This window comes from Gymnodraco acuticeps, unplaced genomic scaffold, assembly GCF_902827175.1.
Source record: "Gymnodraco acuticeps unplaced genomic scaffold, fGymAcu1.1, whole genome shotgun sequence".
NCBI lineage: Eukaryota > Metazoa > Chordata > Actinopteri > Perciformes > Bathydraconidae > Gymnodraco > Gymnodraco acuticeps.
The window spans coordinates 2,416,504-2,441,639 of record NW_022991632.1 but is presented as its reverse complement, the minus strand read 5'-3'; the positions used below and the strand labels follow the sequence as shown (position 1 = coordinate 2,441,639).

Sequence of the window (25,136 nt, the reverse complement as noted above, 5' to 3'; positions counted from 1 at the left end):
GCGGGGCTGTCAGCATCAGTGACAGCTTGTAGATGGTATTTTAAACTCAATGCGCTCTGAAACTACGGGGCGGCCGAGGACAAAAAATACACATGCGTTAATCGCGTTAAAATAATTAGTGGCGTTAATTTTTTTTTGCGTTAACTTGACAGCCCTGGTTTAAACATTAGGTCATGCCCTTTTCTGCTGCAGCTTAAGTCCCCTTCAGACATATTGTGCTGCCAGTTTTAAATGTAGGCATCTTGCTTTTTCCCCATAAAAAGGCAGTTTTCCTACTTAGGAACCACGTGTGAGTACATTCAGTTCCTTTGCCATAAAAAACAACGTTTTATGATGTTCTTCCATTTGACATTTCTGCATAAAGCATTAGAATCAATCATGGGCGGCCAGAAACAATTAACTGTTAATGCTAGGCTATTAATCATATTAAGGATTTTGAAGTGTACTAACTTTGAGATGGCTTTTATAAGAATGACTAGAGATGGTTTGGTTTTACATTCACAGTTGCGTCTTATTAGTCCTAGACATGATGTACTGCTTGTTTTAAAAAATAACTATGGCTGCCTGTCTGTCTGACTGGCTGGCTGGCTATGGGCTCTATTTGAGGAATGGTGGATCCCCCTCTTTCTCTCCTGTTGTCCTGTGCTGTGACTCTTCTGCTTGCCCTCTGACTACATGCCTCTTGTCCTGTGCAAGAAGAGCACTTCACACTTCCCCGGTGAAACCAGAGCTCTGCCTTCAGCCTTTAGCCTCATGCCACGCCATGTCCTCTGGGCTATTTTTACTCCAGCAGTGGCCACTTCTGCCAAACCCATACCACAGCCTACTGGTCTGCAGCTCAGGCAATGTGTGTATGTGTGTGAGTGTGTGAGTGTGTTAGTGTGTGTGTGTGTGTGTGTGTGTGTGCGTGTGTGTCTGTTTGTAGGTAGGGTGTGAGTGTGAGTAGGTGTGTGAGTGGTAAAAACACATTAAAAAATAGATGAGAGCAGAATAGAGCTGGGCAATGTGCCAGAATGAAATACAATAGATTCTGATAATTATTGTTTGCAATTGTGATTGGAAAATTACAAAAAGGTCCAAATTACAAACAAATACATTTGCCCCTTTTGGGTCATTCATACAGTGCATATTACAAAACAGCCAATACTTAAAATCCCATTGACCATATTGACTAATGCCAGCATGAAAACAGATAAACCACTGTTGTCCAATTGGCAGGAATCAACCAATTTCAGTCAATAAATCACTTTTGTTGTCCTCAAAGAGCAATTGGTTATGCATGCTGTGAAATAACAAGATAAAAAGGACACAAAGCACATGGAATAAACTAATTCAGTTAAATATAAATGACATTTATCTAGAAAGTTCTTCCACCGCTTTTACATTCCCCAACGTGTCAGCCATGCCAGTCGGCTCACAGCTGGAAGAAACCACTTCCTCCCCCACACGGTTATGAGTGTGGGCTGCACATGTGATGGCAGAATGCACTGTGCATGCAGAGGGTCATAAATTGACTGAATTATTATTTAATATGAATTCTTATTTAATGGGATGCTGGCAAATGATCACATGTAATGGAAGAGTATGCTGTTGATTACAGTGCATGTTTACAATTAAATTGGAATACTTTTAATCAAAACATGCCATGAGACCAAGTATTGTTTTTTTATATAAGTTCACAATTAAAAGGCATGAATTAAATATTGAAATCATGCAAAATCCCTGAGCACAACTTGCCTTTGAGATTTCTCTGGAAATGTACCAGACATTTCTGACCCAACCCTAGTTAGACCTTTTCTTTTTCTTCATGAAAGAGCATGATAAGCACTGTATAAGAGCTGAAGAATCTGAAGTGACGGATCATTCTTTACAGATGAATTTCTTTTTAAAGCTGTTAAGTGCTACAGCTTTCTACTCATCTCAGAACCTGGAGGCTCCATATTCAAATCCCAAATTCCTTTTTCTCTGCCTCCTCTGTGCTCTTGTACTTCTTTAGCCTGTACGCTTGATCTAATTCTCTCTCTCACACTCTTGCTCTGTTTCAGTGAAGTACATCAAGGAGATGTCGGCCTTCTTTAAAAACTCGGGGTCTCCCGGGGCCGCCCTCCCCTGGGACTCTCCCCCCTCCACCCCTCAGAGGGGCACTGAACTCTCACCTGCTGAGGGGAAGGAGCCCCGCAGCATCCCGCTAAAGATGTGCCAGGTATTACGGAGACAGTGCCCCCCGGACACAGAACACAGGTACAACACGTTACAAGTTTTATGTAACATTTTGATATTTATAGCTCATAGATTCCTTAAGAAGAAAACAATATAACAGATCTCATCTTGAAAATAACAAATTGGTTCAGAGAGAATATTGTAAAAGTCACTTCCCATCTCCTTCACATATTCTCTTTTTTATTGAAAACCTCTTCACCCTAAAGCTTGTGTCTCTTTGCCATTCCTCTTTTATTCCTCTAACTTTCTCCTTAGGGTTAGGGTTAGAGGTTAATGTTGTCTCCCTGCTTACTTATCTCGGTCTTACTCTCGTCTGCCAGGTATTTCGAGGTGATTTCAGCCAACAGAAAGAACTCTGTGTTCCTGCGGGCTATAGACCCAGCCATGGCTCAGTCCTGGTTCAATGCCATCCAGACCGGCACTGCCAACCTTCTACCCCGAGTGAAGGGGGAGATGAAGAGCATGCAACTTGGCATTGATGTCAAACATCTGGGCTGGATTACAGAGCAGGTATGCAATACATGATCCATATTGCAAAACTCACTTTGAAATATTTAGCAGTCTTTATGTGTGTGTTAAAGGTTCCCTATTATACTGTTTTTCCTCAATATATTATAGGTCTCAGATATATACAAACATGTCTCTGAAGTGTTTGGCTCAAAATACCAAACAGATCACCCATTGTAGCATCCCATAATCCCCTCTGTTTCAGCCCTGTTTCAAAAGTGCTGATTCTCTGTCTGTTACTTTAGATGAAAATAAGGAGCCACTCCCCACGCCCCTCTGAGAGATATTTGGTTAGAAAGAACACAATGGTGCTCTCGGAGGAGATTCAGGTGATAAGGTGGGGCGGGGTTACCTTGGTTGGTGATTGGCTAATGCAGGGGTGGGGAACCTCCGTATACGGCCCGCGAGACCATTTGGTGTGGCCCTCGAGGTAATTTATAAACACACGCAAAAAAGAAAAAAATTAAAGAAATCTAGACCGCAAAATAATTAAACAAGTGAGTGCCTGTTTTTCCTGGCCAAGGTCAGGGTCCTTGAACACAACACAAGCCTAACGTGTCATCACGTGGTATATATCTCGTCTGACAGGGGTGTAGTTCTGACGGGGAGCAGTGAGCACCAGAACGCAGCTCCGCTCCGGCACTTCCAAAAATTGCAGTACCCATAAGGAGCCGTACACATGCTGCAGTTTCTGCGTGGCTGTGTCTTTAGTTGAAAGCCCAGTGGCGATCTGTCATACTGATCATACAGTCAATAACTTTGTTGTTATTAGCATCTGGTTAGCTAGCTATGCTAACGAATATAAGAAGCTTTTTCTACAACCAGTGAGGTAAAGGCACATCTTTATATGATCATTATAGTTATAAAAAAATAAGAGAATAAAGTAAACGGGTATAAAATACTATATGACAGTAAAAAAAAGTTATTATTAATAAACAAGAATACAGTTTGAAAGGGGAGTGATTTGTAAAATATCCATAAAGAAAAAGAAAATCTGCTTACAGTTCTGTTTCATCTGGGTGTTGAGAGATGTATCCATAGATCTAATGTTGCTCTCAAAGTGCACCAGATTGATGCTTTTAACTTCAACATTTAAAAACAAATCTTCCCAGGGGGGAGCATGCCCCCGGACCCTCCTAGAGGAGGTTAGGTCCCCCCCACTTAAATAATGTTGATAGGAAACTAAATACATTTGCACACATCTTGTGTCCATATCTTTCTGTTTTGGTGGTCATGCCACAACCGTGCACGTGCGTGCATGCATGCGCGAGTCATGGTAAGATATCTGGATTAAGAGGTTGCTTTTTCTTTGCACCACATGAAAGAAAGGTGAAATGAGTGGGCTGTGATTTTAGTATTTTTAAGCAGAGGTCAATAATTTGTACGGCCCTCGGAGGATGTTGAAAACATTGAAATGGCACTTGAGAGGAAAAATGTCCCCCTAATGGTTACACAAGCCAACAATTCGTTATGACATCATAAAGTGGCCAAAATCTGATCAGCTCATTTTCAGACAGGTTTTTATATAAAGGCGCGTTTCCACTGCAGCGGGTAGCTCGCTTTAAGCGTGCCGAGCCGTGCGTGGCCCGTTTTTGGTTGCGTTTCCACTTGGCCTAGTACCGGCTAGCGGGTCCTAATTCACAGTTTTTCTGGCCCCATAAAATCGTGGTTCTAGGGCCAGGAACAACCAGGCTGAGTCGGGCTGAGTATGCTAAACTAGAGAGAGAATCGCTGGCAAGGGGGCTACAACTACAACAAGATGAACATATTTGACCGTGAATTAATTGTAATACACGTTTCAAAATGATGCCGAAGTAACAACATACTGATACCGGTTAGTAAAAACCATGAATTAATGCTTTGACAAGTCTGCAGACAGACGGCAGGCGAAAAACCCTTTTAAAATGCGTGTTTTCTAAATGGAGCTTGGCTAAGCTAACGTTATATGCTCCGACCGTCCACACTTACAACGGCCTATACAGACATAAATAAACCAGCGACTGTATTCGCCATGACACAGGCAGTCTGTGGTTTGTACTTGTTTAACTTTTGTCTAGTTTCTGAACAGATATGAGGAGCTGTGAGCGCTGAGTGCTAAGAGCTAATGGCTGTGTTGTTTTTCTGGGGCTCTCATTGAAGATGACGTCTCGGCTCCGCCTACACTGCGTTACTATAGTAACTACCTCTGTTCCTAAACTGTAATGGAAGCGCAGCATTAAAGTGAGCCGGGCCTAATAAGGCCTAACCAAACCGAGCGAGGCCTGCAGTGGAAACGCGCCATAAATGGATCCGGGCAAAAAGAGAGAATTTTTTTTTTTTCTGAAACTTTCAGAATCTCTTTACACAGAGGGGACACATGTCTATGTACAGTGGGGCAAAAAAGTATTTAGTCAGCCACCAATTGTGCAAGTTCTCCCACTTAAAAAGATGAGAGGCCTGTAATTTTCATCCTAGGTACACCTCAACTATGAGAGACAAAATGAGAAAAAAAAATCCAGAAAATCACATGACAGAGGTCAAACGTTTTCTGTAAGTCTTCACAAGGTTTTCACACACTGTTGCTGGTATTTTGGCCCATTCCTCCATGCAGATCTCCTCTAGAGCAGTGATGTTTTGGGGCTGTCGCTGGGCAACACGGATTTTCAACTCCCTCCAAAGATTTTCTATGGGGTTGAGATCTGGAGACTGGCTAGGCCACTCCAGGACCTTGAAATGCTTCTTACGAAGCCACTCCTTCATTGCCCGGGAGGTGTGTTTGGGATCATTGTCATGCTGAAAGACCCAGCCACGTTTAATCTTCAATGCCCTTGCTGATGGAAGGAGGTTGTCACTCAAAATCTCACGATACATGGCCCCATTCATTCTTTCCTTTACACGGATCAGTCGTCCTGGTCCCTTTGCAGAAAAACAGCCCCAAAGCATGATGTTTCCACTCCCATGTTTCACAGTAGGTATGGTGTTCTTTGGATGTAACTCAGCATTCTTTCTCCTCCAAACACGTCTAGTTGAGTTTTTACCAAAAAGTTCTATTTTGGTTTCATCTGACCATATGACATTCTCCCAATCCTCTTCTGGATCATTCTAAATGCTCTCGAAGCAAACTTCAGACGGGCCTGGACATGTATTGGCTTAAGCAGGGGGACACGTCTGGCACTGCAGGATTTGAGTCCCCTGGCGGCGTAGTGTGTTACTGATGGTAGCCTTTGTTACTTTGGTCCCAGCTCTCTGCAGGTCATTAACTAGGTCCCCCCGTGTGGTTCTGGGATTTTTGCTCACCGTTCTTGTGATCATTTTGACCCCACGGGGTGAGATCTTGCGTGGAGCCCCAGATCGAGGGAGATTATCAGTGGTCTTGTATGTCTTCCATTTTCTAATAATTGCTCCCACAGTTGATTTCTTCACACCAAGCTGCTTACCTATTGCAGATTCAGTCTTCCCAGCCTGGTGCAGGTCTACAATTTTGTTTCTGGTGTCCTTTGACAGCTCTTTGGTCTTGGCCATAGTGGAGTTTGGAGTGTGACTGTTTGAGGTTGTGGACAGGTGTCTTTTATACTGATAACGAGTTCAAACAGGTGCCATTAATACAGTTAACGAGTGGAGGACAGAGGAGGCTCTTAAAGAAGAAGTTACAGGTCTGTGAGAGCCAGAAATCTTGTTTGTTTGTAGGTGACCAAATACTTATTTTACTGAGGAATTTACCAATTAATTCATTACAAATCCTACAATGTGATTTCCTGGATTCTTTCCCCCCATTCTGTCTCTCATACTGTAGTTGAAGTGTACCTAGGATGAAAATTACAGGCCTCTCTCATCTTTTTAAGTGGGAGAACTTGCACAATTGGTGGCTGACTAAATACTTTTTTGCCCCACTGTATACAATACATGAAAAAGTGGATTTTGCATAATAGGTGACCTTTAAGTATGAGATGGTGCCTTTTTTTCCAAATGCGTTATGCTTTTGTGCTTGTGTACCGGTTTCCCTTGGCATTTCTGTCATGTATGGTAATCGTGAAGTACCTTATGTTGAATTTAAATAATTTCTCATTTGCAGGTGACCCAGGGTCCAGAGAAGCCGGTGCTGGCCATGTTGACAGACAGAGACCTGCTCCTGTATCCCTCCCTGCCTGAGAGCAAAGAGAGCCTCAGCAGCCCCATCAAGAGTCACCCGCTCATTGCTACCAGGTTCAAACACACACATGCCTGCATTTATACAAAACACCTCATGCAATACTCAATATTTAACAAAACACGTAGCACATTTGCCATTTCATAAACTTCTGTCCTTCACCCTGAGCAGTCCTGTGGCTTGTTTTGGCCCAGCCACGAGAGAACCAGCTCACTCTTTCCATAACTGGACTGTTGGACTTTCTGACTCATAACATTCATTTGGAAAACATTAGTAGATCCAGAAGAATGAGTCATGTGTTTTTCCTTCCCTTCTTTCTCTCCTGTGCACTCCACATCTTGTCACAAACACACATATCCCTTTATTTGCTCCAAACGTTTTCTATAAATTCATTTTATAGAAAGATTTAAATTCATTCCGAGCACCTCTCCCTTGGAATCGTCTTCCATTTCAGATCTGCGAAGCTATTTCCGTTGACTCCTTTCAAAGCAAACTCAAAACCCATCTCTTCGCATCTGTCTTGTCAACTAATTTCCATCACCTAGTTTCCATCTACATTAGCATCACTTCAGTCGCATGCTTTTATCACATGGCAATACTTATGTTGTTGTATAATTTTTTTATAATTTAAAAATAATTGTTATGCTATGACATTTGTATTTAGTTTTTGTCTTTGCTTTTGTTTGCTTTCTACAGCCCTCTGAGGCATTTCTTGTGATTTGGGGCTATAATACATTTTGATTTGATTTGATTTACCCTTTTTCTAATCCACATTCTTCTCGTCCTTTTTTCTCCCTATAGACTGGTCCACTCCGGCCCAGGAAAAAGTTCTCCTCTCCAGGACTCTGACCTCTCATTTGGCCTGCGCACAGGCACAAAGCAAGGCGTGGACACCCATGTGTTCAGGGTGGATTCTGCCAAAGAGCTGTCCACCTGGACTCATCTGTTGGTGGAGGGCTGCCATAACGCTGCTGAGCTCATCAAGGAGGTCACCACGGGTACAGACACAGAGATTTGTCTCAATGTTCTATATTAATTCCTGCCACACAGTTTTCTAAGCTATGATGAAAAAAATCTAACTCTGCTCTGAATGACTCAACCAATGTTCAGCGTTATACTCCCACTGAGGTCATTGCACAGCAAGTTCCTTAATACAATGATTTCACTAAATGCAACATAACAAGAGGAATATCCGTGCATAGGAAAATAACTGTGTTGTTGTGCAAGCTATGTTAATTCAGTTTGCGGTGGCTGCCTCTATGAGTACTTCAAAGTAAGGAACTGCCAGTTTAAGAGGAATATCAGAAACAAAAGTATTTCCTAATGGAAGCATTATTAGCTTAGAATGTATATAAAATACCAACAGTACATTTGTACAATGTTGGCAAGCGCACTTTTTCGCACTTGAATTGACAAAAACGGCTCTGTAGCACAATCCATGATCAAAATATGAACAAAGGAAGAGCCCCTCAACCAAAGCTCCATACTCGACACTGCTGTCACTCTGAGTGATTGACAGGTCTTTGACACTTGATAATGTAAGGCAAGCTATGAAAAATGTGTAAACATGCCTACATTTTATTTGAATATGGATGTGCTGACAATGAAACGTGCTCATTATATCAACCAAACTCCTCAATCGTATTCTATAGCTTACCTCAGATCTATTTAGACAAAACAATGAATGCTTGGGAACAAGATTCTGTGTCTCCTTGCGATCATAAAATATGTGTGCACCTAGGATAAGTAATAAGGGAGCAAGGAACTATTCAACAAAGACACAAAAACATGTTGCTTCATAACAGAGGCCTGTCTAACAAAGCAAGATTAGGAGTTATTATGTATTGTTTCTTGTACAATGATTTAGGGAATGTAGTCGTCTGCAACATTTCCTCTGGCTGCATGTTAGACTTGAACTGTGTTTTTGAAAGACTAGCGCTTTTCGTAACCTAATTTTATGAAGAGCTTGCAAATATTCTGTGTGAGTACAGCTGTAAATGGTGTTTTCTATGCTGCATACAGATTCTGCATTTTAGTCATCAAAGTTTATTTTAGAACTAGTAATCCTTGTATGTGAGTTTCAGGCAGCAGGTCAGTGTAGTGTAGTTTTGTTATTATACTGCCCTCTGCTGGTACTATGAGGTGGTGCAAAAAGCTTCAGCATAAAACCTCAAATGGTATAATTTTAGTAACAGAATACAGCTAAGCATTCTATTTATCTAAGACCTCTTATCTTCTCTTAACAATAACTGTTATTTGAATCGTAGTGTTATCCTTTCACTGTCACATCTAAAGGATACTGCCAACACTTCTGGGCTCGGTATCAACACTGTAACTCTAACAACAAAAGGAGAACACAAGAAATATGTAATATAAATCCAGGTTTATTTGAGAACAGTTTCAGACTTATACTGTAAAATCATTACCCTTCTTTTCTCGCCTCTTTGTAAGCCATGTTGTTTTTTCCTACCCTGGCAGCCTGCAGTTGGAATGGGAAGGAGTGTAACCTGGGAGTCCACATTGATGAGGGCTTCACACTATTCACTGAAGAGATGGGTGTCAGGAAAAGTATTCTGCTGCAGCAGCCCTTCGAGCGCCTCAGAATGTCATCAGATGATGGAGTTCGCATGATGTTCCTCGACTTTGGAGGCCCTGAGGCCGAGATTGTAAGTTCATTTGTTCTACTAGACTTTTCCCTCAATGCAGCATTTTTACTAATAACCATACATTTGAGTTCTTATGTTGAGCACTTCAAAGTCGGCTTGGGATGTTGACAGTGTTTCTGATTTAAATAAATCAAATGGATAATAATAAAACAAGTAAAGGTCACACCTCTATTATAATGCCACTGGTATTTCTAAGTTATTTTGACAACATCATCTTGATTTTTACTCTGGAGCCTTTTACAGAGCATTCAATCATTATCTGTCTTTATAAGTGGCTGACATTTCTCAGATTGCATAGCTAACAAATTAGCCTTCAGTTTGACAAATGAGTAAACCCCAATGCTGATGAAGACCATGACATGAAGAGGTCAAGAATTAACTCTCATGTCAGATTTACCTGGAATCTGACATGTTTGTTTTGTTTAAATAAACATTTAGCACTTTAGTATAAAAATTCATATTTTTCGTCAAAAATATTGATCATTTACTGACTCAACTTTCTTCCTCACTCACATTTCCTACTCTGTCTCTTCTTTCAGCAACTGGACCTCCACTCTTGCCCCAAGACCATCGTCTTCATCATCCACTCTTTCCTGTCTGCTAAGGTCAAGAGACTTGGCCTCCTGGCATGATAATGGCCAACCATCCGGAACATCAACGATAGGAATATTCAATAAAACACATAGCCAGAAGACTCAGAGACAGACGGAGGATGTGGCCCTCGTAGGCCTCTAAAACGATCGATTCTGGTCGGGCAACTGCTGGTTTTTCTAGGGGATTGAAGAGAAAATGCAACATTAATGGACCTTTGTTGAACTTGTAGTTGTAAGGTAAAGAGAGGTTTGACAGATCAGCAGCCACTTAAGGGATCTGACATCTGTCAAATCTGTTACAGTGGGTCACGACACTTAATGATGGCAAACTGTGTGAAATGACAGCCTGCATCCTAATGTTTCTAAGCTTGAAGTCCCACCCATTTTACGTTTTTTCGCCCCATTGTTCAGTTTTGTTTCATGAGTCACAGCAGGCCTTTGTCATGAGCATCCTTTCATCTTTCAATCTATGTGCTGTGAGCAGTCACAACAAAAGTGATTTCACAAATGTCCTGATTGATGTTGGACAAATATTTGTTCTTATAAAGGCAGCTTCAGAGAAGTGACAGAATGACATGACTGATCACTACATGATCAATAGTCAGTTGTGAACAATGTAGACAATACAACCCTAACTATTTGCTTGTTATGTAGGTGCTTGAGTTGCATTTACCCTGTATTGACAAGTTCCAAATCAAGTATATTTTTCATTACAGTTGAAAAACGTATTTTTTATTTCCCTCTCTGTCTCTCTTCTTCCCTGTTTTCAGTGTGCTCATCCATGGCCTAACAAAGAGAAATGACTAACAGAATATGTTATAAAAGGTTTTTCTTATTATTGTGTTTTAGATAAACAAATTAATTGGAGAAAAACTTGTAATTGTCCTAACAAAAATACACCTTTCTTGTGTCTGAATGGCTTTTGTCAGACAGTATGACTGCAGTTGTATTTCCTATTAGCACCTGTGAAGTACCAAATAAGAGCACTTGTGTTTTTAGAGTCCTACCAACAAAGGTTGATCCATTATCATGTATTTATATATGACAAACAGTTGGCTGGCTACTTCTCCTCTATAATTAAGCTTTCAAGTACATACCCGTACTGAACTCTTGGAAAACACAACTTGACAGTGTGTTTTGTCTGTATTTCACAATGTAATCATGAGAAGGGACAAACGTTTTTCATCAAAATTCACCGATCTGTTTTCTACACAATATCTAACATTTAAATATGTTATTTCACCATATGAAAGATGTTGAGTTGTTTACATCATAAAGTGTATGATTGTACTCTTTTTCTTTACTTTTTGTGTTAACTTAACATCCACAACTTGGGGCCTTTTATCTGTGTCACACTAAACAGACATGTATTAATATATACTTCAAAACTAAAAACCTGTTTGCTTTCAAGAATAAAATGTATTGTATATTCTTATTTAAACAGAGGTGTGCCTTGCAGGGTTGTTTGTATATAAACATGTAATAAACTTTGTTAACTTTTATTGTCCACTTTGCATTGTCTTTATTGACAGAAAGAAACCTTATTTCTTGTCAGTAGCTTACGTGCTAAAGCTACGCTATGTTTGCTTGAATTGAAGACCCACTTTATGCTGCATTGCCCTTTAGCTCTTTAGAATAGTTTTTTGTATGTTTTAGCTTTTTCTTTTTCAGTTTTAAACAAAACTGCTTACTTGTCAACTGTTTTAAGTAGAAAAACACGTTGAAAAAAACCCATTGACCAAAGTAAGCAACACATTAATTAAGTTATTTAAGTATTTAGCGAGTATAAGATCATGATTTAAGATTTGGAGGAGACCAAAAACAGCAAAAAGGAAAATAATAAAGGACACATCTTCATCAGGTAGACAGAAACACGACTCTAAATAAACTCTAACATTCTGTGTCCGCTGGTTATGTGAAAAGGTTTCTGTTGCTAACAACAACTGCATATGGTCAATGTTAAGTGTATAGCTTAGTTTGCACTGCTGCCTGTGGCAAGACACACACACATTTAAAGCAGCTTTATATTCTTTGCTGTACAACCATGCAGTGTAGAGAAACATGGATATTGTGTGGGTTGCATCCGACTGTATCCTGATGGAGTATTTTAACTTGGATTTACCACTCGCCATCATCAAAGAAAATACATTTGGGGTTACAAAGGAGTAAGCCTTTATGAGGTTGAAAGCTTGTCTTAAACTCAAATCATATTTATACTTATTGTTTACGTCCTAATCACCTTATGATTCTCTAGTTGGAAACAACATTTGTACTCCATACAACTGAATGAAGAACCAGCACCTTACCGTGGTAGAGAGGTTTGTGTGCCCTGATGAACCTGGGGGCTGTGTTGTCTGGAACCTTGTGTTCCTGGTAGGGTCTCCCATGGCAAATTGGTCTCAGGCAAGGGGCCAGACTAAGATTGGTTCAAAAGACCTCATGAAAGACGACACAAGAAGTGAGGATACCCGGCCCGGAGGAAGCCCGGGGTCCCCTTCTGGAGCCAGGCCCAGAAGGAGGACTCGTCGGCGAGCGTCTGGTGGCCGGGCTTGCCACGGAGCCCGGCCGGGCCCAGCCCGAAAAGGCAACGTGGGCAACACCTCCGCTTCTCCGTCCCGCGGGCCCACCACATACGGGAAACATCGATGGGGTCGGGTGCGCTGCCAGAAGGGTGGCAGTGAAAGCGGAGGGTCTCGACGGACCAGACCCGGGCGACAGAAGCTGGCTTTGGGGACGTGGAACGTCACCTTTCTGGGGGGGAAGGAGCCGGAGCTTGTGCGGGAGGTGGAGCGTTACCAGTTGGATCTGGTTGGGCTCACCTCTACGCACAGCGTCGGCTCTGGAACCTTACTTCTGGATAGGGGTTGGACTCTATTCTTCTCCGGAGTTGCTCAAGGTGTGAGGCGCCGGGCGGGTGTGGGGATAGTAACAAGTCCCCGGTTAGGTGCCTCGTTGTTGGAGTTTACCCCAGTGGACGAGAGGGTCGCCTCCCTACGCCTGCGGGTTATGGGGGGGAAAACTCTGACTGTTGTGTGTGCTTATGCACCCAACAGCAGTTCAGAGTATACGACCTTCTTGGAGACCCTGGAAAGAGTCCTGTATGGGGCTCCTGAAGGGGACTCTTTAATCTTGCTGGGAGACTTCAACCCACATGTGGGCAATGATGGAGACACTTGGAGGGGCGTGATTGGGAGGAACGGCCCCCCTGATCTGAACCGGAGTGGTGCTTTGTTACTGGACTTCTGTGCTAGTCATGGATTGGCCATAACAAACACCATGTTCGAACATAAGGATGCTCATAAGTGTACGTGGTACCAGAGCACCCTAGGCAGAAGGTCCATGATCGATTTCGTTATCGAATCATCGGACCTGAGGCCGTATGTTTTGGACACTCGGGTAAAGAGAGGGACGGAGTTGTCAACTGATCACCATCTGGTGGTGAGTTGGGTCGAGTGACGGGGGAAGCCTCTGGATAGACCTGGTAAGCCCAAACGTGTAGTTCGGGTGAACTGGGAACATCTGGAGGAGGCCCAAGTTCAGGAGGCCTTCAACTCACACCTCCGGCGGAGCTTTTCGGGCATTCCTGTGGAGGTTGGGGACATTGAACCAGAGTGGTCGGTGTTCAAAGCCTCTATTGCCGAAGCCGCGGCGGGGAGCTGTGGTCTCAAGGTCCTAGGTGCCTCAAGGGGCGGTAACCCTCGAACCTCCTGGTGGACACCGGTGGTCAGGGAAGCCGTCCGACTGAAGAAGGAGGCCTTCAGGGATTTGTTATCCCGGGGGACTCCCGAGGCAGTTGCAAGGTACCGACAGGCCAGAAGGGCAGCAGCCTCATCCGTGGCTGAGGCAAAGCAGCGGGTGTGGGAGAAGTTCGGAGAAGACATGGAGAAGGACTTTCACCAAAGTTGTTCTGGAAAAATGTCCGACACCTCAGGAGGGGGAAGCAGGGAACCATCCAAGCTGTGTACAGTAAGGATGGGACGTTGTTGACCTCAACTGATGGAGTGTTAGGGCGTTGGAAGGAACACTTTGAGGAACTCCTGAACCCGACAACTCCGCCCTCTATGTTAGAGGCAGAGCTGGAGTATGACGGGGGATCAACACCAATCTCCCGGGGGGAGGTCACTGAGGTCGTCAAACAATTCCACAGTGGCAAAGCCCCGGGGGTGGATGAGATCCGCCCGGAAATGCTGAAGGCTCTGGGTGTTGAGGGACTGTCATGGTTGACACGTCTCATCAACGTTGCGTGGAAGTCGGAAAACAGTACCGAAGGAGTGGCAGACCGGGGGTGGTGGTTCCCCTTTTTAAAAAGGGGGATCAGAGGGTGTGTGCCAATTACAGAGGCATCACACTACTCAGCCTCCCCGGGAAAGTTTACTCTAAGGTACTCGAAAGGAGGGTCAGGCCGATTGTCGAACCTCAGATTGAGGAGGAACAATGCGGATTCCGTCCTGGTCGTGGAACGACGGATCAGCTTTTTACTCTCGCAAGGATCCTGGAGGGGGCCTGGGAGTACGCTTATCCGGTCTACATGTGTTTTGTAGACTTGGAGAAGGCGTTATGACCGAGTTCCCAGGGAGTTACTGTGGGAGGTGCTGCGGGAGTATGGGGTGAGGGGGGTCTCTACTCAGGGCCATCCAATCTCTGTACTCCCAAAGCGAGAGCTGTGTCCGGGTCCTCGGCAGTAAGTCGGACACATTTCCGGTGAGGGTTGGCCTCCGCCAGGGCTGCGCTTTGTCACCAATCCTGTTTGTAATATACATGGATCGGATTTCGAGGCGTAGTCGTGGGGGAGGGAGTCTGCAGTTCGGTGGACTAAGGATTGCACCACTGCTTATTGCAGATGATGTGGTTCTAATGGCTTCATCGGTCTGCGACCTTCAGCACTCACTGGATCGGTTCGCAACCGAGTGTGAAGCGGCTGGGATGAGGATCAGCACCTCCAAATCTGAGGCCATGGTTCTCAGCAGGAAACCGATGGACTGTCCACTTCAAGTAGGGAATGAGTCCTTACCCCAAGTGAAGGAGTTCAAGTATCTCAGGGTCTTGTTCTCGAGTGAGGGAACAATGGAGCGTGAGATGGGCCGGAGAATCGGAGCAGCGGGAGCGGTACTGCAGTCGCTTTACCGCACCGTTGTGACGAAAAGGGAGCTGAGCCAGAAGGCAAAGCTCTCTGTCTACCGGGCCATTTTCGTTCCTACCCTCACCTATGGTCATGAAGGATGGGTCATGACCGAAAGAACGAGATCGCGGATACAAGCGGCCGAGATGGGTTTCTCCGCAGGGTGGCTGGTTGTCTCCCTTAGGGATAAGGTGAGAAGTTCGGTCATCAGGGAGGGACTCGGAGTTGAGCCGCTCCTCCTTCGCGTCGAAAGGAGCCAGTTGAGGTGGTTCGGGCACCTAGTTAGGATGCCACCTGGGCGCCTCCCTAGGGAGGTGTTCCAGGCACGTCCAGCTGGTAAGAGACCAAGGGGTAGACCTAGGACCAGGTGGAGGGATTATATCTCTTCGCTGGCCTGGGAGCGCCTTGGGATCCCCCAGTCAGAGCTGGTTGATGTCGCCAGGGAAAAGAAAGTTTGGGGCTCTCTGCTGGAACTGCTACCCCCGCGACCCGACCACGGATAAGCGGGAGAAGATGGATGGATGGATGGACAACTGAATGAAAGAAGCTATAGTGACCCTTTAAACTACAAAAAAAAGTTTGGAAAAAACTGTCTTTCTATCCCATCTATCTTGTTCTGCTGTAATAGCTCTCTCAAACGGTCTTGTAAAGTCCTTATGAGTCAGTCCAAATGCACTTTTCATATCCAGCTGCAAGTTTGTAATGTCATATCTCATGGTCTTTAACGATCCGTTCCACTGCAGCACTTCAGACAGCAGATAGGCCTAGCGCGCTCTTTATTTAACAGTCCCAGTTGGTGGTCTGACAGTTTTATTAAGTCCAGACAGATCTGTAGAATAGCAAGTGCAAAGATGATGATGAGATGCTTAAGTCAGCGGGGTGTGTGATGGAGACAGTTAGGCCTACTGCTAGCCATTGTGAAGGGAACTAGCAAACAGTCCTCTCTATGCTTTTACTGCTATGAGGCAGCGTTATCAGTGAGGCGCAGATGCTGTTTGTTGCTGTGTAAAATGTGTGTGTGTGTGTGGGGGGGGGGTGTGGGTGTGTGTGTGTGCATATGCTTTTTAAACACACGTGTGCATTTGCATGTGTTTGCCTGAACAACAAATGGAAGCGGGAGAGTCTAGTAATAACAAACTGTGAGCTGTGTATCAGCCTATCAAATCAGAATAGAGTGTTCATATTTGATCATATCGTCTTTCTCCTTTCTCCCCTTTCAGCCCCCACTCCTCTTGTTGAGATGTTACCATGGCAACAGCAGGCAGCTCTCACATTGGCTGCGTCCGTCACTTCCCCCTGAACTATGGTTTTGCTGCTGAAATTGCCAATCAGCCTCTCAGATCTGCTGGAGAGGAGGAGGAGATTGTGTGAATATATTTTGATTAACAAAAATGGAAGGGCACTTAGGAGGGAGAGGAAGGGGGAGAAACTTGTCAGAAATATGAGGTTAGTAAGGGGAAGGGGGCTAAGAGAAAATGTTGCATTGGATAGAATACACTTTGCAATCCCTTCTTTTGTGTTGAAGCCTGGAGAGCAAATAATATTACACACAAAGAGAAGGAATATTGACTCTAAATCAGATTGAATAGGCACTGTAACATTTGTCTGCCAATCGGTTATTATGCTCTTGGTTTGAATTTCCACAATAACCAGGAATATTGTGTGAATGTAGACATTAAAGAATGAAAAGACTGAAATGAGACACGGGTGGGGCGATCGAGCCATGCACAAAGACTATTGTTTTCTATTGTGGTTTTCTACGATTGTTTTTTAAGTCTTAGCCCAGATTGTATTTATAAATGTTGCAGCATGATAATGCAGAGCAGACATTTCAAATAAATCTGGCAGCTGCCTTATCAGCCAACAATAAGGCATATTTGACAACTGTGATTAACATGGAGACACGTTGTTCTTTGAAAGAAGGAGAAACACATTCAGATATGTAGACAACATACTTTGCCAAGGGGCAAATAAGAGCTCTACAATAAAAATGGGCTGAAACAGCAAACACTGATCCTCTTAAGCCCCACGGACCCGGTTCCGGGGCCGAAATCACGTCATTTGCAGGAAACAACGTCTAAGGAACCTTAATATTTAATAAACTATGAATATTTCATATCCATATAATAGAAAAAAACTCATTTAACTGATCTTTTTCATTTTTTATTTTAAAAAAAACACACAATGCTAACACTGACCCTCTGAATTAGCCCCGAGCGAAAAATGCTAACCTATTACTGCACCAAAAATCACTCCTAGCTCCCTTATTACTTATCCTAGGTGCACACATATTTTATGATCGCAAGGAGACACAGAATCTAACGGTGCCCACCGCAACACTGAAAGATACAAACTCGCGATAACATGGCTTACCTTGGTCTTTGTCTGGTCAAAACTGGTCTTCAATGGCATTAAAACGATAAAAAACCGATGCTGTAGTTAATCCATAGGTTAATATCCAATGTGACTGTGTCCCCTTTGAAATGTTCTGATAATCCATAAGCAATAAAAACTGCTTTTCCGTTTCCAGGTATCAGAGCAGGGATATTCCTACGCTCTGCAACAAGATTGCATGTGCAGAGACGCCAGAGTCTATAGACTCTATGGGATGATTTCCCTTTGATTCTATTGGCTCTAACGGTCAGGAAGAGATGTCACATGTCAAAATCGAGCAAGGGGGGCCAGAGATAGGTCAAATCCACTCAAATGGCCCCAGAAGAGGTTTTTTTTGCTAAATCTGTCTAAAAAGGTCAAATATCACTTATTTTGCATAGGGTACTTATTATCTGTTGTACTTTGGATTCCTAAAGCTTTTAGTCTACGAACCCATCATCCAAGGTTAGTTTTCACTATAAGTACAACATATTTTTTGGACGGACACTATAATTTACAGTTTTTTACCATGTTCAATCTGAATTTTCTTTAAAATAAAAAACATCTATATTGATTCTGACTTTTCTACATCCAACTCACAGGTTTATCATTACTTTGAGAAAAAAGATTATTAATTTAACCCTTTTAGAAGGGAAGATATGGTCATTTGTTCTGGGAATGTCATTTTCTAGCCTGAAACCTGACAGGTGTAAACCAATGTTAGGAGTAAATAAACAAAACATCATTGAATACAAGAATAAGTAAATTCATCATGCTGTGTTTTTGAGCCCAGTATGCTGCACTGCAATCAAATAAACCTGATTATTATTGCCCCCCAGCACCTGCATGTAGTCAATAAAATGTTTCCATAATTGTAGCTTTGCTGCAATGTCCCTACGTTCCAGACTAATGACATGTTTTATGTCCTAAATGCTTTATGGCTTCAGTAAAAATAGTCTTATGTGAGGTTCCACTGCCAGTGTTTTTTTAAAGTTTAACTAATTACATTCTGACATTTTTACTAGTCCCTTGTTCATTTTTAGTCATTTTGACACAGTCAAAACGCTTTTAAACTAATAAAAAAGACAAAGATGAACAGTTTTTATATAATTGGCAAGCAATCAAAGTGGATATGTCATTTTAAATGGCAAGATAAAAATCCTCTTAAATAACTGCTGGAAGCATACTGAGTTGGCACAGGCACAGCGTGTCCATTTGGCATCATTTCTCGACTTTATTACTCCCTTAGAGCTTCATAAAATGAAGCATCACTTTTCTAAAATGACCAACTATTGGTAAATGTGTTGATCAAATCACCAGTACAGCTTCTTGCCTTTTGTTTACTGTCTTCATCACTTCCTTATCACACTCACACTTCAGTTTTAGAATCAGGCTGTCTTTATAACCAACATATCAAGTATGGTTGTTAAAGCAAATCTCATAAAACCTATATCTATAATATATATGCAAGTCAGATGGCCTGCTTAGCCTGCTTGACTAAACAACTAGTTGTATACTTCTAATACACCTATTTTAGAGGCAAACATACATGGAGGTTCTGTAGTTGCTTTGTCTGATACTAAGATGTTTTACATGTAATGGATGTAACATTTTCAATTTAAAGTGTTTTTTTTCAGTGTTGTATTTAACTTTAACTCAAGTAGGCTTTTATTATTTATTAACTGAATGTCACGAGCATGAAACATACAACTAAAAACAGACAACTGCAAACAAACACCGAACAACCCTCTTTTCCAAACTGTCCGAAGCCCACTGTGTGGATACCATCCTTGCAGGGTTTCGAAAACTCGTCTTTAATGCTCTCATGGTAAACTAATCAAATAAATCTTTCAGTTTTTGCAATTGGGGAACACTTTTTCACACACAGGGCTCATACTTGGCCCTAAATATACATACACAGTACATGCAGTTACCACAGCAGGACCCTGGTCACATCACATCCTGCAGGGTGTATCACAGCAGACAGATGGCAGTAGAGTTTTGAGGGAGCAGAGAGAGCTGGTTTTAATGAACCTTCAGAAACAGTAGGGGTCTCTGTCTCTCCACTCAGAATAATCACACAGAGATGGGGACCAGTGGGGGGAGAGAGGGAGAGAAAGAGAGAGAGAATGCATTTAAGCTTTGATTGGTCCTGACCTAATTCAGAACAGGACATCCCACAATATTCAATACTTATAACAATGTAGTTCATTCTTCCCCCTCTCTCTCTGCTCTCGCTCTTCTCGGTCTCTCTCATCGTCTCCTCTCATCTCTCTTCAGGCGTCTTCTCTCAATTCTCCGAGGTCTGCTCATCTCTCTCAGTCTCTCAAGTCGGGGGATCGCGTAACTATCCTATCTTTATTGTTCCTCTCCTCTTAACACAAAAGGACTAGAGAAGAGGAAAGAGGGCAAGAGAATTAATACTAAGGCTCTGGCTGAGCAATTCAGATTCCAATTGGAGGAGCATGTTTCTATTTTCTTCACACTCCTTCATTGTGCTTCTCCTCCTGAGAGGCATTGGAATCAAAGCAGATATCAACAGGAATCCAACAGGACTTTCAAGGAACCCAACAATGGCGACAACATTTAGTCGAGGGTGCAACGTTTCACCCTTGCACAGATCCAAACTGTGCAATCACACCCTCACATCAACTCCTCAATAACCATGTCAAATTATGGACAAGAGGAGTGGGGTGAGGCAAAAAGCTGAGTCCTGTGTCATTGAAAGTCATTCATCCAAGCTTAATCAATCTAGGTTATTTGATTCAATTCAAAATGCCTCCCAGGCAGAAGAAGAGAGGAAGAGAAAGGAAGAGAAAGGCAGAAAATGAGCGCTGAGCTGACTCTTTCTAACTTTAACAAGGCTGCTATCTCTCCTCCATGTTCACCCCTTTTTCTTTCACTCTCTCCATCGTTTTTCTCATCTGGAGGCAGGAATTATATGTACTCATTTCATGCTAAGGCATAACATGGATTTCTGTTTTTGATATTGAACATATTTTCTTTTAAATATTGTTACTACTGTGTGTCTTAAAGACCAGGTTAGGGTTATTAAATATGCCAAGCGAATTGTACTTTCGCTCAAGTAAGCTCCTTGGAAATATTCCATCAGGGCACCCTTTTATTCTTTCCAAATGTAGTTATGCATTTTAAAGTAGACTTGAATTACTGGAGGAGAGAGGTGTGTGATCAGAATACTGAGCAAAGCCCAGATTGGAATTCCTTGTTCTTGGAGCATTGAAAGGGGAGACCGTAGCTGTCAGCAGGAGGGGTAAACAAATAAAGAATAGGAGGTTAATATTGCACCTGGTGACGATGAGCACACTTAAGTTTTTTTTCTTTGTTTGAGACAATGGGAAAACGCCAGATTGCTTGCAGTAAGGTGTTACATCAAACATTGCATAAAATGAGAGCATGTTTGCCCAGTTGATAAAGAAATAACAATTAATGCTCCTTTTGTATTGCCTCACATGCTTTCCAGGGTTAAAATCTTCTTCTTTTTCATAGCAACACCATCATCTAGACATTCAGATCCAACACCACCACCCCATTCTGCCTTCTTTTTGTGTATTCATGAGCATATGCTCCTGTGTGAAGTCCCCTGTCAATAAATATGCACAGTCTTAATTGTTCCCATCGTAATTAGACTACAGTTCTGTTCTTTTTGGCTCAGGTGTATGTTAAAGCTTTTTCTTTTGTTTGTGGTTTGGCACCTCTGATGATTTCCATGACAATCATTTGAGTGAGCGAGGAAGCGAGAAAAAGGGGAGAGAGAAAGAGAAAGAGGGAGAGAGAGGAGGTGAGAAACAGTTGCTGGAATAAAGCCCCATCTCAATCTGAATAGCTTATTAATAGAGCTGGTCCTGGCAAACAGATGGCAGCTGCCAAAAACAAACAGAGAAATCACAGAAATGAAAACCGTAATTCAATTAGGTAGGAAGCATTCCTTACTGCAGCAGTTATTGAGCAGTTTCCCATTCATTTGATAATCCTTTTTTATGTTTAAAGAAACATATTAAAAAGTGCCTTTTCCAGAATGTTCTCATGTGTTTAATATCTGAGGCTGACAAGCAGAGAAAGAAGAGGCCGCAAGCTGCATGTGTGTGGGTGTGAGAAGAAAACAGGATTAAGTCATTACTGGTTCATGGTTAACAGATGCAATTAAAGTTGCTAATGAATAATACAATTGCAGTGTGTGTGTAATATGAATTCATGGTTCAGATTTAAGGAGTCCGTGAGATCAGGTTCTTGGCTGTTCAAATATAATATTCCATCTATAGGAGAGAAAATATAAAAATCATTTTTTTATGGGAAGTTATTGGGGACACTGTTTCTTATCGATCTCTTCAAAATAACAAAATAGTGTTTTGCAGAGACTTAATTGTAGGTTGTTTCAAGGTTGTCAACATGAAGGTTTCCTAGTCTTGGGACAGGAGACTGTGAGGTCCTGGTATCTCAATAACTGCTGGAGGGTTTGCCGTAAAATGTAATAAGCACGTTCTTCACTATTTTGGTGATGCCCTGACTTCCTCTTTTCTACAATAATGAACTCAGTATCTTTCAAATAGTTTGCGAGTAAACACCTAGCTAATGTTGGCATGCTAACATGGTAATCACTACAATAGCTTAACGTATGATTGTTAACATTGTCATTGGAAGCGCTAGCATTCTGACGTTTACTGACCATTTAGCCTAATATTTAGCCTCAAAGAGACTGAAAATGTGAATTCTACCTGTGACTAGCAACCACAAAAGCCTGAATTGTTACATTGTTCTTGTGTCTGACCCAAAATACGTCAAGTATTTTGAGCATTTACAGAGTTTATTTACTTGCAGAATGCAGAATACTTTGTGCTTCTTTGTAATTTTCATATTTCAAATCCAATATAATTCCATCTATAAACCCTATCAATCTTCATTTGTGTCTGTGTGACTTTTTCTTTGACATGGCTGTAGACTATTACTCTTGATTTGATATGAATATATTTAACAATTACAAACCTTGATACAAATGAGGTCTCATATCTCATTCTTGACCACATTAAGTGATATCATACAAAAACACAGAGATGAAATACATTAGTGAAAGCAACTTTTGCATTTTAACCACCTTAATAACGGTGGCATAGTTCAACATTACCACATGATAAGGTTACAAACAGCTGAGCACAAAAATTCAGGATACATTTATTTCAAGGATTCTCTTACATAATTATAAATGCTGGAGTCTCTGAAAACATTCCCATCTGAACACCTGACCTGTCTCACAGCTGCTGCCCTTCTCCATGCAGCTCATCATTAAAAATGTATCCTATTCAAAACACCTTCTGTACTAACATGAACAAAAAAAAAATGTGTTTGGGTAGCATCGAGAGAAAGAGATAAACGCTTTAAAGAAGAACTCATTTTTATTTGTAAAACCCATGCGTTGTCACCACAGGCCCATCATCAAGTTTGTGTGGCGGCACCGGGAACTCTCTCCAGATAATGTATCCCCAGATGATCCTACGAATTGAATCCTTGAGTTTGAATTCAATCCACATTTTTTCACCTGCTCCAAACCTTTTAAGTCGATTTCTTTTAAACCAGGGAGACTGATTGAAAACACTTTGGAGTGTCATTACTTGGAAGAGAGACAGAAAGCGAGAAAACTGGAGATAGTTTCTGATGTATTTGATTGTAATGAATGCAGATGCACCTGACAAAAAATAATGTCCCTTGGGGAAGAAAAGAAAAAGTCACACAGACAACAAATGAAGATTGATAGGGTTTATAGAACGAAATTATATTGGATTTGAAATATGAAAAATTACAAGAAGCACAAAGTATTCTGCATTCTGCAAGTAAAACTCTGGTAAATGCTCAAAATACTTGACATATTTGTGTGTCAGACACAAGAACAATGTAACAATTCAGGCTTTTGTGAATTCAACATTTTCAGTTTTTTAAACCTTTACTGATGAACCTTTTCCTTTTTTCTTTCAAGGTTCAGTATTTCTATAAGCTGAGTAACAACCTACCTAATAACAAATCATCTCCATTAGGCCTAATGTCTAAAATGAGTCCTTTGTTCATACTTCCTGGAAGAGCTCTGTTTCTAATGCAAGGGAAGATTAGATATTCTGGGAGATATTTTGGCATTATAAGTATTAAAGCCTGTATGCAGTCCAGTTCCTTCTTTGGAGTTGGCGTGTCTGTCTGAAACATGTTTTATTTTTTCCTTTTTATGAAAGCTCTCTTCCAAAGGACCAATGTGTATTTGTTTGTTTTTTTCATATGGCACACTGCATTGGACAAATTGATTATATCCTCTGCACAAATGAGTTGGCTGGAGAGCTTTTTTTGCTTTTTTTGTCCTGCGCTAAAAGTCATTAGTTTGTTGCTATTAGTGGATTAGAGAAAACAACATCTCAAATGACCATTAAATGCTAAAATATATATATTTTACAAGTTAATTGAGCACCGCTATTTTAAACAGTATAAAAGCAATGATTAAGTCAGTCAAATTGCATTATGAAGTTACTTTTACTGTATATTGGCAACGCTTATACCACAGCTTGGTTGCTATGGTGCCGATTTTAAGAACATGGACCTTTTCACCAACCAAATGCTAAGACTGTCTATTATACAACATGCCAGCATGTTGCACTATATTCAATTGAATCCTTTCCCAATCTCCTCTTCCAGCCTTTTCAAACAGTCTTACATGCCATGTGCATGACCGAGCTGAATACCTGACTTCCTGAGTAACTATTTTCTATTTTCATAACAAGCATTTAATCCCAAACATCTGGACCAGAACCTTGTTACACTAACACAACCATCTCTCTCCAACACTCTCTCCAACATGCAATTATTGGAGGATCTAAGGTGCAGCATGTGTGGGCGATATTGCTCAAATAGAGCAGCTGCGGCATTTAAATAAGCGTCTGAAATGACTGCATATGGCTGGTCCCGTTTCTGTGGCATGGGATCCAGGGCATTCAGAGACATGACTTTCACAGACGACTGCAGGGGTGATGAGAAAATAGTTATGTGTGTGGTTCTCAATCTGACTCATCACCACTTCAAGTCAAGACTTAGGAACTGCTGAGAAGGAGAAATGTGAGGCACTATTATTTTACCTCTTAGTCAGTGAGCACAGTGGTTTCTGCTCAGGGATGTGGACTTCTACCTCGTACAACCCACAGCCAAATGAGAGAGAGAGAGAGAGAGAGAGAGAGAGAGAGAGAGAGAGAGAGAGAGAGAGAGAGAGAGAGAGAGAGAGAGAGAGAGAGAGAGAGAGAGAAATATCTTTCTTTCAACCATGATTTCCACGTGTCCACAAAAAATCTAAAGTTAAATAGCAGCCTGTTAAAAACCCTTTTTCTTCCTCGGAAAGGCAAAATAGACGACATATGGAACACATTCAAATATGTCATGTCTTTGTTGTATGTTATTTAACACATATAACACATATTAGATATATTACTAAATAAATGATATCCTCTTTTCTATATACTAGATTTATGGTTGAGACTATAAACAATATA

The 25,136-nt window shown here is 41.8% G+C and overlaps 1 protein-coding gene across 1 annotated transcript in view; it reads left to right on the top strand.

The window, feature by feature from the left end:
- Positions 1 to 11,614, top strand: part of snta1 (syntrophin, alpha 1) — a 39,172-nt gene extending 27,558 nt beyond the window's left edge. The window contains exons 3-8 of the mRNA XM_034198415.1: positions 2,046 to 2,241; positions 2,541 to 2,730; positions 6,779 to 6,909; positions 7,655 to 7,851; positions 9,332 to 9,519; positions 10,059 to 11,614. Of these exons, the coding sequence (XP_034054306.1) occupies positions 2,046 to 2,241; positions 2,541 to 2,730; positions 6,779 to 6,909; positions 7,655 to 7,851; positions 9,332 to 9,519; positions 10,059 to 10,151 (995 nt within the window). The 3' untranslated portion in view covers positions 10,152 to 11,614. The remainder of the gene's footprint in view (positions 1 to 2,045; positions 2,242 to 2,540; positions 2,731 to 6,778; positions 6,910 to 7,654; positions 7,852 to 9,331; positions 9,520 to 10,058) is intronic.
- Positions 11,615 to 25,136: the final 13,522 nt, after the last annotated feature.